The sequence below is a fragment of the Scardinius erythrophthalmus genome, assembly GCF_964197995.2.
Source record: "Scardinius erythrophthalmus genome assembly, chromosome: 3".
Classification (NCBI taxonomy): domain Eukaryota; kingdom Metazoa; phylum Chordata; class Actinopteri; order Cypriniformes; family Leuciscidae; genus Scardinius; species Scardinius erythrophthalmus.
In genome coordinates, this window is record NC_138223.1 from 56,700,407 (window position 1) to 56,718,682 (window position 18,276).

Here is an 18,276-nt window from a genome sequence, read left to right on the forward strand (position 1 = left end):
ACAATCATCTTATGTAACATTATGTATTATAACAAATGTCTGCCGAAGGGCGCTTTCAGCCCTAGTGTAATTACACTTTACAGTAGATAAAAATCCTTGTTTAATTTTGTCCAAATGACATTGAATTCAAATGTTTGCTTAATTTGTTATATTTGGCCACTTCATTATGATATAAATGTACTGTAATTTCTTGAACAAGACCATGAGGACATTAAAACATGCAAACTCAAGAGCGATGGTTTAGACTTTTATTTTGAAATTCCCATTAACAGTTTGCATATTTAGAAACATAATGAAGTATTCTCCTGTGTTGGAGCAGGTTTATAAATGACTTTTTAAAATCTGATGAAATGGCGCACATTGTGTTCCCAGATAAACGTTATTCGCAACACAAACCCACAGCATGCAGAGATGGAGTTTGAGACGCTCCACGCATGTAAATGATAATTGACATTTACTGTTAAAAAAACGGTAACACTTTACAATAAGGTTCATTAGTTAACATTAAGGTATTAACTAACAATGAGCAATACATTTGTTACAGTATTTATTAATATTTGTTAATGTTAGTTAATAAAAATCAGGCTGTCCATTGTTAGTTCACAGTGCATTAACTAATGTGAACAAATACAACCTTTGATTTTAATAACGTATTAGTAAATGTTGAAATTAATATGAACTAAGATTAATAGTTAGGTAGGGTGGTTAACTAATGAACCGTATTGTAAAGATACATTTATTTTGTCAAAATATAGAGCTAGTTTTGAACAGGTTCTTCATCTTCCAGCGTTTCGAACCGTAAATCAGATCATTGCAATTGTCCTACTCTGTAAAACATGACTATAATCATGGCAATCAACGTTCGGTTCATCTCTACTCACGATTGACATGGAAGCTCAACGTGACTCTGCCTCCTACTGGCTCAGTGAATGTACATTTGTAGGATCAGTTGAGGGTATAGACACTAAGATGATTCTGGAGCAGTTTGTTCTTTAGCGTGTTTGTTCTGGTGGGTCTGAAAACCCCCTAAATAAGCGAATCTCTCGTCGCAGATGGAGCAGCGGTAAGGCTTCTCTCCTGTGTGAACTCGCTCGTGGATCTTCAGGACGTCCGATCGAGCGAACGTCTTGTCGCAATGTGAGCATTTGAAGGGTCTCTCTCCGGTATGAATCCGCTGGTGCTTCAGTAAGTTGGTGTTCTGACGGAAACTCTTCCCACAAACGCCACAGTTATACGGCCTCTCTCCAGTGTGAACTCTCTGGTGAACTCTGAAATGAGCCGGGTCGGAGAAGCTCTTCCCGCAGTGAAAGCACAGGTACGGCTTCTCTCCGGAGTGCATCCTCTCGTGCCGCTTCAGCTGAGATATCTGACGGAAGCGCTTGTCACAGTGTGAGCATCGGTGCAGTTTTTCAGAGTGTATTTTTTGGTGCGATATCAGGCAAATGGGCTGTTTGAAGGTCTTCCCGCAGTCGCTGCACTGGTACGGCCTCTCGCTGGCGTGCGAACGCATGTGTGTCTTGAAGTGGGACCCGTCTCTGAACCTTTTCTCGCAGAGAGGGCACTTGTACGGCTTCTCCCCCGTGTGTATCCGCTTGTGAACGAAAAGAGATTGTTTGGTGCTGAAATACTTGTCGCACTCGCTGCAGTGGAAGGGCTTTTCGCCCGTGTGCGTCTTCATGTGAATCTTCAGATTGCCAGACGTGAAAGAAACCTTCCCGCACTGCTCGCAGCGAAACTCCTTCTTGACTCTGTGCTCTTTTGAATGACGTCTCTTCTCTTCTAAGGTAGGAAAGCTGATGTCGCATCTCTTGCAGGAGAAGTCTTTCTCTTCGGTGTGTTTTCTCTCATGTCTCGCTAAATTTCCCTGTTTTCTGAATGTTTTCCCACAGGTGACGCAGGAGAAACTCTTGACCTTCAGCTGCTCTTTCGATGTCGAGGCCGTTTCTTCGTCAGAAGATGAACCGCCTTTCTCATCTGAAAAGAACACATTAATACATCTATTGGCTTGCATGTCCCCAACACATAAATTCTGAACATATATTCATGTAATTTGGGTCAACGTGTAACATAATGAACATTCAAGCCATAAACCATGTCGAAATTTTGTGATTATTTATGATGGAGCACATCTAAAACTTCAAGTTGTAAACCATTTAATAACACTTATTGATAATCAGAGTAGCGCCAGTTCTGGCGGGTCACGTTAGTCAAGCTCGCATCAGTGACTCTCAGCTGATCCTCATCTACCTATAGGAATACGACGCCTATCACCGTATACATATATAAGCTCCTTCAGTATTATCAGCAGCGATCGCGTTTCTCAGGAGCTGATTACCCTCCTCCCTCCCCAGCTCCTCTCGTCAGTAACTGACTCTCCCTCAAGCCATCCTAGACTTTCTTCTTTCAGCCAAACACAATCGGGAGTTACATTAAAAAATATCCTGGCTCTTCCAAGCTTAATAACGGGAGTGAATGGTAACTTGGATTTTTAAGTCCATAAAAGTAATCCATACTGCTCCGGGGGGTTAACAAGGGCCTTCTGAAGCAAAGCGATGCGTTTGTGTAAGAAAAATATCCATACTTTACAAACTATAATAACTAGCTTCTGGCAGACAGCCTAATGCTGCGTTCACATTAAACGCGAACTGAGCGTCTGCCGTGAGTGATTTCAATGTTAAGTCAATGCAAAGACGCGTATACGTGCGTCTGGAGGTCCTGCAGTGCGAATGAGGCGTTTAGCGCGGCGCGGTGGACGCGAACTGAGCGTCTGGCGCGAATGATTTCAGTGTTAAGTCAATGCAAAGACGCGTATACGTGCGTCTGGAGGTCCTGCGGCGCGAATGAGGCGTTTAGCGCGGCGCGGTGGACGCGAATTGAGCGTCTGGCGCGAGTGATTTCAGTGTTAAGTCAATGCAAAGACGCGTATACTTGCGTCTGGAGGTCCTGCGGCGCGAATGAGGTGTTTAGCGCGGCGCGGTGGACGCGAATTGAGCGTCTGGCGCGAGTGATTTCAGTGTTAAGTCAATGCAAAGACGCGTATACGTGCGTCTGGAGGTCCTGCAGTGCGAATGAGGCGTTTAGCGCGGCGCGGTGGACGCGAATTGAGCGTCTGGCGCGAGTGATTTCAGTGTTAAGTCAATGCAAAGACGCGTATACTTGCGTCTGGAGGTCCTGCAGTGCGAATGAGGTGTTTAGCGCGGCGCGGTGGACGCGAATTGAGCGTCTGGCGCGAGTGATTTCAGTGTTAAGTCAATGCAAAGACGCGTATACTTGCGTCTGGAGGTCCTGCGGCGCGAATGAGGTGTTTAGCGCGGCGCGGTGGACGCGAATTGAGCGTCTGGCGCGAGTGATTTCAGTGTTAAGTCAATGCAAAGACGCGTATACTTGCGTCTGGAGGTCCTGCAGTGCGAATGAGGCGTTTAGCGCGGCGCGGTGGACGCGAATTGAGCGTCTGGCGCGAGTGATTTCAGTGTTAAGTCAATGCAAAGACGCGTATACTTGCGTCTGGAGGTCCTGCGGCGCGAATGAGGTGTTTAGCGCGGCGCGGTGGACGCGAATTGAGCGTCTGGCGCGAGTGATTTCAGTGTTAAGTCAATGCAAAGACGCGTATACGTGCGTCTGGAGGTCCTGCAGTGCGAATGAGGCGTTTAGCGCGGCGCGGTGGACGCGAATTGAGCGTCTGGCGCGAGTGATTTCAATGTTGAGTCAATGCAAAGACGCGTATACGCGCGTCTGGAGGTCCTGCGGCGCGAATGAGGCGTTTAGCGCGGCGGGCGCGAATGAGGCGTTTAGCGCGGCGGACGCGAACTGAGCGTCTGGCGCGAGTGATTTCAATGTTGAGTCAATGCAAAGACGCGTATACTTGCGTCTGGAGGTCCTGCGGCGCGAATGAGGCGTTTAGCGCGCCGCGGTGGACGCGAACTGAGCGTCTGGCGCGAATGATTTCAGTGTTAAGTCAATGCAAAGACGCGTATACGTGCGTCTGGAGGTCCTGCGGCGCGAATGAGGCGTTTAGCGCGGCGCGGTGGACGCGAATTGAGCGTCTGGCGCGAATGATTTCAGTGTTAAGTCAATGCAAAGACGCGTATACTTGCGTCTGGAGGTCCTGCGGCGCGAATGAGGCGTTTAGCGCGGCGCGGTGGACGCGAACTGAGCGTCTGGCGCGAATGATTTCAGTGTTAAGTCAATGCAAAGACGCGTATACGCGCGTCTGGAGGTCCTGCAGCGCGAATGAGGCGTTTAGCGCGGCGCGGTGGACGCGAATTGAGCGTCTGGCGCGAGTGATTTCAGTGTTAAGTCAATGCAAAGACGCGTATACGTGCGTCTGGAGGTCCTGCGGCGCGAATGAGGCGTTTAGCGCGGCGCGGTGGACGCGAATTGAGCGTCTGGCGCGAGTGATTTCAGTGTTAAGTCAATGCAAAGACGCGTATACGTGCGTCTGGAGGTCCTGCGGCGCGAATGAGGCGTTTAGCGCGGCGCGGTGGACGCGAATTGAGCGTCTGGCGCGAGTGATTTCAGTGTTAAGTCAATGCAAAGACGCGTATACTTGCGTCTGGAGGTCCTGCGGCGCGAATGAGGTGTTTAGCGCGGCGCGGTGGACGCGAATTGAGCGTCTGGCGCGAGTGATTTCAGTGTTAAGTCAATGCAAAGACGCGTCCACGTGCGTCTGGAGGTCCTGCAGTGCGAATGAGGCGTTTAGCGCGGCGCGGTGGACGCGAATTGAGCGTCTGGCGCGAGTGATTTCAATGTTGAGTCAATGCAAAGACGCGTATACGCGCGTCTGGAGGTCCTGCGGCGCGAATCAGGCGTTTAGCGCGGCGGACGCGAACTGAGCGTCTGGCGCGAGTGATTTCAATGTTGAGTCAATGCAAAGACGCGTATACTTGCGTCTGGAGGTCCTGCGGCGCGAATGAGGCGTTTAGCGCGGCGCGGTGGACGCGAACTGAGCGTCTGGCGCGAATGATTTCAGTGTTAAGTCAATGCAAAGACGCGTATACGTGCGTCTGGAGGTCCTGCGGCGCGAATGAGGTGTTTAGCGCGGCGCGGTGGACGCGAATTGAGCGTCTGGCGCGAGTGATTTCAATGTTAAGTCAATGCAAAGACGCGTATACGCGCATCTGGAGGTCCTGCGGCGCGAATGAGGCGTTTAGCGCGGCGCGGTGGACGCGAATTGAGCGTCTGGCGCGAGTGATTTCAGTGTTAAGTCAATGCAAAGACGCGTATACGCGCATCTGGAGGTCCTGCGGCGCGAATGAGGTGTTTAGCGCGGCGCGGTGGACGCGAATTGAGCGTCTGGCGCGAGTGATTTCAATGTTAAGTCAATGCAAAGACGCGTATACTTGCGTCTGGAGGTCCTGCGGCGCGAATGAGGTGTTTAGCGCCGTGGAAGCGAATTGAGCATCTGGCGCTTTTTGTGCAATCACGCGTTTGACGCGAATTCGCGCCTGCCGCCTGAGTTGAAAAATCTGAACTTTGCCGTCAGTTCGCGCCGCGTTAACCAATCAGGAGCATGCTTGATGCTGGCACGTGGTGAAGTAAAAACAAAGTAAATCTTTTATCCCATAAAAACTTGATTTCAATATATGAGACATATTCATTTTGTATTGAATGCTATTTATTCCATATATAAATCCAGATTATATGAAACATTATTATTCTAATGTAAAGACAACCAATATACTTTAGTGTATAAGAACATAGTTCGCAGCTCCTGTAGCAAATGGTGAAACTCGCCAAACTGGGTACGCCTCCGGAGGGTCTCGGTGGACCCAAGTACGGCGACGGTGACCCCTATGCCACTTAGGGGTGTAAGAAAAAAATCGATACACTTGAGTATCGCGATATTTTATTTTGCAATACTGTTTCGATTTTCAAAAACGCAATATCGATTTTTTATTGTCCTCGCCAGGCTCGCCTATAACGGTGCGTGTCCACTGGGCTTTTTAGGATTGACAGCGGACCGGAGAAAGCGTTGAGAGCGACCGAGAGCGTCAAAAAGTTGGGCAGTTCCTTTATTCAAATATCAAGCGAAAAACGCAGTCGGCAGCCAATTGCTGTGAGGTTCGGGATGTGATGTCTACCTTGAGAGTTTAAACATATGCAAATTGTGCCGGAGTTTATGCTGGATTTAGTGCGGAAATCATTTTGTTTACAAATTAGACGTTGTGCAGTTGTTATATAGCCTATATGTTAAATATTTCATTTTGGATGTGTTTATTGTGATTATATTGGCTGGTTTTATAAAAGTTTATACAACCGAAAGGATATCTTTGCTTGGTGCATTTGGAAACAAAGCTTGTCTATTTCTAAATGTAATCGCGTGCATCGTTCACATCAAACGCGAATAGAGCATCTGGAGCGAGTGATTGCAATGTTAAGTCAATGCAAAGACGCGTTTACGCGCGTCTGGAGGTCCTGCGGCACAAGGCGTTTAGTGCGGCGTGGTTCGCCTCATTCGCGCGTCCAGTTCTTTTAAAATCTTTTATCACATTAAACTTGATTTCAATATGACACATTTATTTTGTTCACTTTCATCCACTTTCATTCATTTTCGTCCAGTTCACGTTGTGGTTTTGTATTGTGACAGGGGCTATGTACCTATTTTCTTTTATTATGGCCTACTTGAGCATAAACATTTGCTCACTAAGAACCTGTAAACCACAAGCCCAAACTGGCAGTTTGATTTTCTGTGTACTGAATTGTTTACCTAAAGTAAACTTCTTTGACTTTTATGCACATCATGTCTTTTTTTTTAATATTTTAAATATATTTTACTTTAAAAAAATCCCAATATATCGCCTTATGCACAGTATCGAAATATATTGCAATATATTGAATCGTGACCCACGTATCGTGATACGCATCGTATCGCCAGATTCTTGCCAATACACAGCCCTAATGCCGCTGTTCTGCTTTCCAAAGCAAATACAGAGCGGTAAATCTCTAGAGGAATGCTCGATCAACATCAGCCATTTTGCAAACAGACAACCGCCAAGCACTTGCCCCGCCCACAAGAAGCGGATTTTGCCTCAGACGCGCGTCAATTTCGCTTCAAACTTTTGCTTTTGACGCGCGTCAATTCCGCTCTGGACGCGCAAATGGATTCAAAATGTTCAAGCGTCCAACTAGACGTAGTAGACGCGAATTTGACACGACATTCACGTTTGGTGTGAACGCACGGAAAGGAAGTCAACTTACGCCACAAGAGTAACACTTGACGATGTATGACGTAGATGTAGGAGTAGCGTAAAGCTTTGAGACTCTCGCGGTTCAAACAAACAGGGCTGGGCAACAAACTCAAGCTCCTCTTCTCTTAATATCGAAATTCTCCCACATTTCTCTTTAAAAAATTTCATTTTAGACTTCTAATTCAGGACCGTTGTTTCGTTTTGCTCTATCTAACGCTTCCGCGTTCGTCAGTATGTCACGCGTCAGGTCAAAGGTTACTCTTTCGCCGTAAATCGATGTGCGCGGACGTCTGTCATAAGCTAGTTATTTATAGTTTATAAAATTTTGAATATGGATATATTTCTAACAAAAACGCATCGCTTTGCTTCAGAAGGCCTTTATCAACCGTGTGGATTACTTTTATGACGGATGGAAGCAGATCATGGGATCGTTTTCTTTTCAGGATGAACTGTCCCTTTAAGATAGAATGTTAAAGGAAGAAACATACCCATATCTGAGGGAATAAAGTCACCATCATCACAGTGATCACCATCATTATCATTGTCGTCGTCGTCATTATCGCTCTGTACTTTCTCTGCCGTGGTTTCTTCTCTCGTCTCCTTTGAATTTCTGCAGTCCATCAGTTTGACGGAGCACATCTTCAGCGGCGTCTGCTGTTCTTCAGCGTTACAGTCAGAGGTTTGGTCAACGTTACGGTCAGAGGTTTGATCAGCAATACCGTCAGAGGTTTGGTCAGCGTTACAGTCAGAGGTTTGGTCAACGTTACAGTCAGAGGTTTGGTCAACGTTACGGTCAGAGGTTTGATCAACGTTACAGTCAGAGGTTTGATCAACGTTACGGTCAGAGGTTTGATCAGCAGATCCATGATCTTGAGTCTCAGTATAACACAGTAAACTGAGGCTGAGCTCTGAGTCCTGTGTGTCTCTGGCTCTCTGATCTCTGACGCTCCAGACTGAATCCTGAGAGGGCAAAACACAAAATATATGCTGAATCTGTCATTGTGTTATTATAAAGCAACTTAAAGACACATTTTCAATGGACAAACAGACAGAGATTGAAGTGAGCTATGAAAAGCAATGTGAGCTGCTCAAACCTCTCTGTCGGGGTTGTCTCCTCTTTCTCTCAGCTTTGCCTCCAGTGACGCCACCTCTTTCTTCAGCTGACAGATTTCAGTGATGAAATCCTCAATATCCAGCATGGACAGATCAGTTCCTACTGATTTACAGCAGATCACATCCATCTGCGCTGTCATGGTCAACATCTGAAGACAAACACAACATATTTATTACAAGACACATTTATAATGAACTGACACTGATCAAACTCAGAAAGATTGTTTATGATTATAAACGAGAGCAGAACTGATCTGTTAGTAAATATGACTTTTGATTTCAGAGAAATAAATGCTTTGTTTTAATTTTTGAGTCAGCGTTAAGCAGGAATATTGTATTGAATTAATCAACACATTTAGCGTTCGGCAAAAATAACGAGATTCGGCGAGAGAGAAAAAAAATCTTAATTTCCGATCATCAAAACACTAAACAAAATCGACCATTCTATAAACAGATTAATAATAAATCCCAAAAAACGTGAATATAAATGTAGTGAAACGTATTTAACACCCACCGGCTCAGTGTTCAAACAGTAAGATCTTCTTTCTTTCGTTCGGGTTTGTTTTCCTTGCGGAATGAAGAGCTTCATGGCGCCTCCTACTGCGCTGGAGAGAGCGCGACAACATTAAGCAACTTTTCATGTTAAAAATACCCGTTTTCTAACCCATACATGCTTAAACAATTGCCTGATGGGATGAATGAGTCCTTCTCTGATCACTGAGATTGTCTCTATAATCCTGTAAAGTAAAATAAATAAGAGGGCCGGAATTTTTAGACTGGGCGTGACGTCATGCGCGTTCACGGCACGCTCACCTGGCTATGCCTGGCAGGTTTGTGTATTCGCCGCCATTCTCCGTAGAAGATGGAGACCGGCTTGTAGTTCGTTTCAAACACCAACGCAAACTCCACGTAAGATAAAAAAAAGAAAACCTTTGTCCGTGAGCGTGCACACTTCTGGTTGCAGTTTCGCTTGCCGCCAGAGGGGGGCATAGTTCTGCAAAAACTCAGGGTTTGCTGTGAGATATCTAGCGGGTGTTTCGGAAACCTGTAGGAGTCGCTGTGACGCTCCTCAGCGCGCCGGTAACACCACTGAAGAAAGGACGAAGCTGCCGCGCTCAGACTGAGGTTTTTAACTGATTTTTGATTTACAGTATTTAATGTTTTAATGAGCTTAAATGAAGCGTTTCCTCGCCGTTTATTCTTAAAAACCAAATTAGCCATGATTAAACAACAGTAACCATAATTTAACTTAATATAAAAAAATACCAACATCAGTTGTTTACCACAGCAAACGTGTTTCAACCATGATATAGTTAAACCAGTTGCTGTAGTAACATGTTATAATGCTGGACACTTTTAAAAGATGCTTAGAAATGAGTACAAGTATTTAAATTTAATTAGATCGTGCTATGTAAAATTATAATATAGGACATGTTTACTCAATAATAAAAAATCAAACAAACAAGTCTAAACATTTCTACCTGGAAATAGTTTCTGAATATTCTCAGAAATTAAAGTAACTTTTCTCACTTACAGATTCATATTTTGTAGTTCTGTTGTTCATTATATGTGAAATAATTTTGAGACTGATCAATTCATTATAAATGCGTTCTGTAATAAATATGTTGTGTTTGTCTTCAGATGTTGACCATGAGAGCGCAGATGGATGTGATCTGCTGTAAATCAGTAGGAACGGATCTGTCCATGCTGGATATTGAGGATTTCATCACTGAAATCTGTCAGCTGAAGAAAGAGGTGGCGTCACTGGAGGCAAAGCTGAGAGAAAGAGGAGACAACCCCAACAGAGAGGTTTGAGCAGCTCATCATTTCATCCTTCAGCTCAATCAAACCAAAGCTTTGTTAGCTTCTCACTTCTTATGCCTCAGTAATGAGGCTAATATCAACTGGTTGTTGTTTATTTGTGTTGATCTATGATGTGTTTGTCAGGATCTGGAGAAGGTTTCAGTGTGTGTGAGTGATGGGACAGAAGCTCTGGATTCAGTCTGGAGATCCAGAGACACACAGGACTCAGATCTCAGCCTCACTTTACTGTGTTATACTGACGCTCAGGATCATGGATCCGCTGATCAAACCTCTGACTGTAACGCTGGAGAACAGCAGATGAAGATGTGCTCCGTCAGACTGGAGGACTGCAGGAACCTGATAGAGAGACGAGGAGAAGAAACCACAGCAGAGGAACAACAACAGAGCCATGAGGAGGAGGAGGATGAAGATCAGAATAACGAGGATGATGATGAGTTTATTCCTGCAGGTTTGTTTCTTCCTTTTATGACCTTTTTTCATGACACTTGAATGTCAGTATCTCTGTCGGATTAGGCTCATATTGGTCTCTGGTGGTCCTAATTAAGGGTGTGTTTCCCAAAAGCATTGTTAGCCAACTATGATCTCCATTGAACTCTACCGGTAATGAAGGAACTTGCAGGGTTTTTCCTGGCTCAAAATGAGGCGGAGTTGTTAAAACCGTAACACTAGGGGGGTCCGGGTACATTTTAAAGATAAATTCCTTAATCTGGTGCACTTTGAGTCACTCGAATCTGTTGTTAAAAATAAATAATAATCCACCCGCCAACCACCCATATTCTTTGATTAAGATATCTGCATCTGATCATCACATTACAATTATTCAATTAAGCATGATAATATGGTAACATATCACACTGAAGTAGGCTGATTTAAAATGAACATTTATTTAAATTAAAAGTTCTTCTTTTGGCAAAATTACATTTCCTTTATAGCCTAAACAGAGGCTTTACTCCCTTCAAACTTAAATTGTCAATGTTTCATTACATCACTTTGAAAACACTCTTATCGGAATAATTTTTGTACCTTTTATAAAGAGCATTTTCCCCTAATTTTATTTAATGTATGCTAAATTTCATTTCAAATTCTTACATTTTATCAATACATTCAATTAAAATAATAAGACACTAGGCTGTTACCAATCAAATTAAATAATTTACATTGAAAAATTATAACTGTATTAAATGAGATTATGAGATTGTTTTAAATATTTTTTGAATATACAAATAAGGAATGTTGAAAAGAATGATACTTTATTAAACTAAACCGCCAGTAGGAGGCGGCAGGCGGCCGTCTTAATGAGCGAGTCATTGAGTCATTAATTTAAACGATTCGTTCAAACGGCTGATTTATTCAGAATGAGGCGGTTTAATAATGGGTAATTGAATCTTTGACTCGAGTGATTAGTTCAAAACGCTGAATCATTCAGTAATGAATCATAGATGCGTGTTGCTGTGAGATGCGCTATGGCTCTATTGTTTGGAACTATTTTCGCTGCTGAAACAGAACAAAAACAGTCATTGCGTCTAAAAATGTAAGTAACTTAATTTTAACTATTTGTTTATTGAACTGTTATGAAATCAATATCTCGGTTTCAATCGTGATGGCATTCAGGAAAACAGCACTCTGGTCGTGTGTAGCCTATATAACGTTATTGTTTCTTAACTATAATTAATATGTTATAAATAACGGCGCGAACCTCAACAGTGCTGTTACCGTCCGTACATTAGGTAAGTTACCATGATGGGAGTTCCGTGTCTTTATTACACTCAACACATTATAATGATTTATCTGTCTTCCACCCTTGATTGAATGGAATGTTGTTATTACTTGGCCCGCTCGACCCGCGGATTATGATCCGTGCAGCACTATGGACACAAGCGGGAACCGCAACAGAACCGTCACGGTGGAAAAAGTGTATATGAGCACGTGACTGTCTGTTCGAGTTTTGTCGAGAGGCGGAGGCGGCAAGAAATTTGACGCCTCATAATTGTCTATGCAGGAAAAACCCTGAACTTGCGACCATATTTGACTTTAGGAAACGCACCCCAGGTTTGAGAGCACATCGACTCAGATATTTGGGAACATAACTAACTCTAGTCAAATAATAGGGGTGTAACGGTTCTCGGTAAAAAGAAATCGAACCGTATATTCGTTCTCCACCCACGGTTCGAGATACACTTGCACCGTGGTTGATCTCAAATCTGATGACGCATCTATGATATGGTTTGTTGAAAATAACAATACGGAAGTACAGACAGAATTAAATTCCTGTACCTGAAAACTAATGTTACACCTACCTGAAAACCTGAAAAGCACTGTTTATTTTATTTGTATCTTTGCTCTATCGCAGCGGTCCCCAACCTTTTTTGCGTCACGGACCGGTTTAATATCAGACAATATTTTCATGGACCGGCCTTTAAGGTGTGGCGGATAAACACAACAAAATAAAATGATACGACCGGCATAAACCTGGGGTATTTTTAAAATATAATAATAAACGTGAATCCAATGTGTAGGCCTACTCGCAACTTTATTAGCAGCGTCCTCGTAACATCGCGCCTAAAGACAACTGAGAAAGCCTGAACACAAACAAAATGCCCCCCCAAAAGAAAAAAATCTCCATGTTTTTGGTGCTGATGCGTTCATGTAACATGTAAGGGTGGCGCTGCCAATAAAGCATCTAAAAGCTGTCACAATGAACCGGCAAAATTAATTATTATGAATATGTAAAATATAGCAGGAGACATTTTAATTGTTTACTAATAAACAAGTGTTTTCTGCGTCAGTGTTGGCTGCATAGATGAAGTTGACAATGCTGACTCACGATCTTCGCAGTAGTGAACACGCCAGAGAGAAATGCACATTTCATATGGATTACATAAGCAGAGAGTCTGTTTTCTTTCGTTTTGAATTGTTCTGTTTAAAAGAAGACATTTCAAGCTTTCTATATATGTCTCAGGTCTGTGAGGCAACTTCAGGCAAGTAGGCTACCTTATACGCTGAGTTTCAGTTCATTTATGAGACGAGCTACAAGTTCACGTGCCGGCGCCTCCGTGTCGTGATTATCTATTTTCTAATATATTTAATTCTTATTTATTAAATCCAGGCAATGGGTTGATGAAACATTGATTAAAATTAAGATACAATTAATACAAAACGAAATTAAATTTAAAGACAGGCTTTGTGGTTTCTGTTTGAGGTCTCTGTGAAAGTTTTTTAGTGCTGCTTTTAGAGCGCTCACGTCTGTAACAGAGAACTGTCCCGTCCATAACATTGTTTTTTTTTTTGTGTGTGAAATAAATTTCTAAATAAATGCGACTTATAGTCCAGTGCAACTTAGGTTGTATAATAATAATAATATGTTTTTTCTTCTTCATGGCGCATTTTTTGACTGATGCGACTTATAGTCCGGAAAATACGGTAAGTTAGTTATTCTTTCTGTGCGGCCCGGTACCAAATTTCCCACGGACCGGTACTGGTCCACAGCCCGGGGGTTGGGGACCCCTGCTCTATAGTATTCAACACAGCACACACCAAACCGTACCGAAACCACAAACCTAAAACCAGGATATAAACCGAACCGTGAGCTATTTTGAACCGTTGAATCCCTATCAAATTAATTGTAAAGTTTGACATTTTACCACCATTTTCTTCCTGGCAGATGAAAACACTGGCTCATCTACTGAAGGAGATGAGGAAGCAGCCTCGACATCAAAAGATCAGCCGACGGCCAAGAGTTTTTCCTGTGTCACCTGTGGGAAAACATTGAGCTCACAGGGACATTTAGTGAGACATGAGAGAATACACACAGAAGAGAAAGACTTCACCTGCAAGAGATGCAACATCAGCTTTTATTCCACTGAAGAGAAGAGACGTCATTCAAAAGAGCACATGAAGAAGGAGTTTCACTGCGAACAGTGCGGGAAGGATTTTTTCACCACTCCTCATAATATGAGAGCTCATATAAAGACACACAGCGAAAAGACGTTCCATTGCAGTGAGTGCGACAAGTATTTCAGCAACAAAGGGAATCTTGATGCTCACAAGCGAATCCACACGGGTGAAAGACCATACAAGTGCCCTCAGTGCGAGAAGAGTTACAAACACAAACCCCATCTGAAGAAGCATGTGCGCGTTCACACCAACGAGAGGCCGTTCCAGTGCAGCGAATGTGGGAAAACCTTCACAAACTCAAGCTGTTTAAAGTCACACCAGAAAATACACTCTCAGGAGAAACCACATCAGTGTTCACACTGCGATAAACAATTCCGTCACAAATCTCAATTGATTTGCCATGAGAGGACTCACACTGGAGAGAAACCGTACCTGTGCTCCTACTGCGGGAAGAGCTTCTTTAGTCAGGCTCATTTAGGAGTTCATCTGAGAGTTCACACTGGAGAAAGACCGTATCACTGTAGCGATTGTGGGAAGAGTTTCAGTAAGTGTGGTGCCTTAAAAAATCACCAGCGAATTCATACGGGAGAAAGACCGGTCACAGCTTTGTTGCTGTGTGTCAACCAGTCATTCAATCAAAATGCTGCTTGGAGTCAACCAATCAGCATGTTCAGCGCCCAAGTCCCACCACCGAGAGTTCCTGACCTATTAAAAAATGAGCCCTCGTGAGCAGGTCCTTTCTGAGGGGGACTTTTTTACCCAGAACTTCATGTAGACCCTGGTTCCTGAGGTCGAAACACACCGAGTACCACCCCAAAGTCCCTCCCAGACAGCAACATACTGTCGGCCCAGATCCGGCCCACCTCTGGGCTGTGTGGAATCCATGTGTACCAGATGTGGGCCGGATCTGGGCCGACACTATGTTGCTGTAAGATTAGCTCCTGGGGAAAGTTCCTGCTGTGAAAACGCGACTAATTATTGTATCTTAAATTTGACAGAACTTGAACTATTAAAAAGCCTCAAAATAAAATAATAGTATGGAAGTAAAATAATGTCAAATGTTTTTGAAACAAAACGCCTGTTGAATTGCACTACTTGAAAAAAAAAATAGGCACTGCATTAACCATGCTTGCATTTTCATGCATTGTATTTTTAGGGCTTGCATTTCTTTAGGCTGAAATTCAACATGGTTGAATATTTAAGCTGTGAATATTTCAATTAAAAACATTTCAAACACATTTTCATTATTAAAAATTCAATAATACATATTTACCTTTCATATTTCACTTCCAAAATATTCAAACTGTTTAAAAATACAACCTATAATATTCAACAGGCAATTTTCGGTCCATTTTATTTCGCTTTGCAAATTCGCTTCCACAAATTCAGTGGTTCAAATTCGACAGTAAATTCAACGGAACTGCAGGAAAAGCAATAGATTACCGAGATACTCTCCATCTGCTGTTAGTCGACATCACCAGCAGGTGGTGCAAAAGCGCGTGTTGTTGACGAAGACAGTTAGACAGCAACAGTTAGAGCAAGCCATTCATTCATAAAATGAAAATCATTATCTGTGTCTGTCAGTATATATGCGGAAAAGATGATAAAGACACAAAAGCTGTGTTTATGTTTCATTCAATAACTTCTTTGTTACTTTCCCTGTGTAGCCTACATGTCTTTTCTACATGAACAGGATTATAATCGGTTTCCCTCAATACCTCATACTCAAGGATTCCCCTTCTGTCGGGACAAAACGCTTAACGTAGTTTATGGACTAATACAGAGATATAAAAGACCAAACTCGCACCTTATTGGGGATGTAGGTTGTAGGCTACTATATAGGCTCGATGGACTAAGAAGAACGTAACGCGCAAAGTTTCATGCAGAGCGTTTCGTGATATACTGGCACAAAATCAACACTTGATCAATACTAACACTTTCTCTTCTCTTTTTTCTCTCTCTCTCTCTCTCTACAGTATGTATGTATGTATATATATATATATATATATATATATATATATATATATATATATATATATATATATATATTAGTATAGTATAGTTGGCTATGCCTACGTGTATTGCATTATCTTAAACTGGGAAGAGTCATAGCACTTGCATATTGTTGTCCTCCTATTGTTAGTTTGACTGTAAATCGCTTTGGATAAAAGCGTCTGCTAAATAAATTACTAAATGTAGCCTAATAAAAGTAAAATTGTCTTGACATTGGACATTCGCACATTTAGGGACCGTCTCAAAAGTTGCATACAACATTGGCATACACGTTTCTAACTTCAATAGCAAACTTTAATTTATTTGAATAAATATCAAAAATCCAAAGGTGGTGCATTATGCCTGACACTACATGAACACTTTATAGTTGGTTTTATGACTGTACGTCATTCTATTCAAATGCTATTGAAGTTAGAAACGTGTATACCAAAGTCGTATACACTTTAGAGACGGTCCCTAAATGTGCGAATGTCCAACGTCAAGCCAACTTTATGCCAGTCACTGGGAAACGCTCAGCATTAAACTTTGCACGTTATTCTGAGTCAATCTGCTTGCCTGCGACCTGTTTGGTCTTTTATATCACTGTAATTAGTCCATTAAGCTACGTTAAGCGTTTTATATGTCCAGCAGGGGAATCCTTAAGTATTGAGGGAAACCCTAATAGCTTGCATGCAGCACATCGCCACAATATAAAGTTAAGGCAACTAAACAACCAAGAGATATACATGTCAACCTCAAAAATGTAATATTGGATCTGTATATCCGCATCGGGGAATAACATTATAATCTTGTTCACGGTAGAGAAAGATGCTTGTAGGCTACACAGGGAAAGTAACCGTGAAGACACTGAATTTAACATAAAACCGCAGTCATAATAATCACAAATACACTTACATTGCTGTTAAATGAGTTTTATGAATGAATGGCTTGCTCTAACTGTTGCTCTGTCTTCGTCAACAACACGCGCTTTTGCACCTCCTGCTGGTGATGTCGACTAACAGCAGATGGATAGTATGCTCGGTAATCTACTGCTTTTCCTGCAGTTCCGTTGAATTTACTGTCGAATTTGAACCACTGAATTTGTGGAAGCGAATTTGCAAAGCGAAATAAAATGGACCGAAAATTGCCTGTTGAATATTATTGGTTGTATTTTTAAACAGTTTGAATATTTTGGAAGTGAAATATGAAAGGTGAATATGGATTATTGAATTTTTAATAATGAAAATGTGTTTGAAATGTTTTTAATTGAAATATTCACAGCTTAAATATTTAACCATGTTGAATTTCAGCCCATAAAAATGCAAGCCCTAAAAATACAATGCATTAAAATGCTAGCATGGTTAATGCAATGCCTATTTTTTTTTTCAAGTAGTGCAATTCAACAGGCTTTTTATTTCAAAAACATTTGACATTATTTTACTTCCATATAATAGGCTCTATCTACGAGTGTCTGGATTTCACAACACTTTTAAACACGTTTCATGTGTTTGGAATGCGCTCAAGAATGATTGTAAGGACGGAAAAGAAATATATATATTATCGGATGGTTTTCTTTGGGATGTGAAAGTGTGGTTTTCCTTTCACACAATGCTTTTAAACTTCCATGTCATCTATGTTCTTCCAGAGCATTTGTGCCACCATGACAGATGTGTGTTTTTGTTTGTTCAGGTAGCTACTTTACCTTCACTGTGCATTTGCAGATTTATATACTTATTATAAATTTATATATTGAACTCACATGAACACAAAACTCGACCACAGCAGTAATACTAACTGAAAAACATGGCAGTACCACATCAGGGCAAGAAATGACCGTTGTTTACCTCAGTTCATGTTCAAATTCAAGCCCAAATTGATTCCTCTTTCACGTCTCCTTGCATTTAGTTGGACACACACACACAAAATTAGGTCAAAATACCAGTCTTAGCAATTATTCTCATGAACACAGTCGGTTTTGTCTTGAGAAAGTCCCTGAAATGAACATTACATTTAGACCTTACTTTATTTGTAACTTTGTTACATTGTATTTATCCATGCTTGTGATTTATGCATTTGTTCTTATTTTTTGCTGACTGTTCACTTGTCTTTAATAATGTTTGGCCTTTATTAGTTAGGCTAGTTTTTGATATGGTATTGGAGTACTTAATATAGTACCCAAAATATAGATTTTTCTTGCTGATCTGAAAAATGATCTGATCTGTGACAAAAAAAAAACGTAAAGTTTTGAGATCCGTTGAACCACTAG

General features: G+C 42.1%; 2 protein-coding genes across 2 annotated transcripts; one reads left to right on the top strand and one right to left on the bottom strand.

Annotated features, from left to right (window-relative positions):
• Positions 1-234: 234 nt before the first annotated feature.
• On the bottom strand, positions 235-8,923 carry LOC308687502 (uncharacterized protein). Its single transcript, XM_081360078.1, has 4 exons — positions 8,815-8,923; positions 8,282-8,449; positions 7,676-8,147; positions 235-1,974 (listed from the first exon to the last, which is right to left on the bottom strand). The coding sequence occupies exons 1-4, from the start codon at positions 8,887-8,889 to the stop codon at positions 965-967; spliced, it is 1,725 nt and encodes a 574-aa protein (XP_081216204.1). The 5' UTR covers positions 8,890-8,923; the 3' UTR covers positions 235-964.
• Positions 8,924-9,355: 432 nt separating this feature from the next.
• On the top strand, positions 9,356-15,983 carry LOC308687523 (uncharacterized protein). Its single transcript, XM_081360121.1, has 4 exons — positions 9,356-9,425; positions 9,942-10,109; positions 10,248-10,572; positions 13,786-15,983. Exons 2-4 carry the CDS (start codon positions 9,942-9,944, stop codon positions 14,745-14,747), a joined length of 1,455 nt encoding a protein of 484 aa, XP_081216247.1. The 5' UTR covers positions 9,356-9,425; the 3' UTR covers positions 14,748-15,983.
• Positions 15,984-18,276: the final 2,293 nt, after the last annotated feature.

Bases quoted from the DNA above. Each gene is read 5' to 3' on its own strand.
- LOC308687502 (XM_081360078.1), bottom strand. From the start codon at position 8,889: ATGAAGCTCTTCATTCCGCAAGGAAAACAAACCCGAACGAAAGAAAGA. The intron at 8,450-8,814 runs GTGGGTGTTAAA...GTTTGTCTTCAG, and splicing joins ACTGTTTGAACACTGAGCCG to ATGTTGACCATGACAGCGCA. The intron at 8,148-8,281 runs GTTTGAGCAGCT...TTGCCCTCTCAG, and splicing joins GAGACAACCCCGACAGAGAG to GATTCAGTCTGGAGCGTCAG.
- LOC308687523 (XM_081360121.1), top strand. From the start codon at position 9,942: ATGTTGACCATGAGAGCGCAGATGGATGTGATCTGCTGTAAATCAGTA. The intron at 10,110-10,247 runs GTTTGAGCAGCT...TGTGTTTGTCAG, and splicing joins GAGACAACCCCAACAGAGAG to GATCTGGAGAAGGTTTCAGT. The intron at 10,573-13,785 runs GTTTGTTTCTTC...TCTTCCTGGCAG, and splicing joins TGATGAGTTTATTCCTGCAG to ATGAAAACACTGGCTCATCT.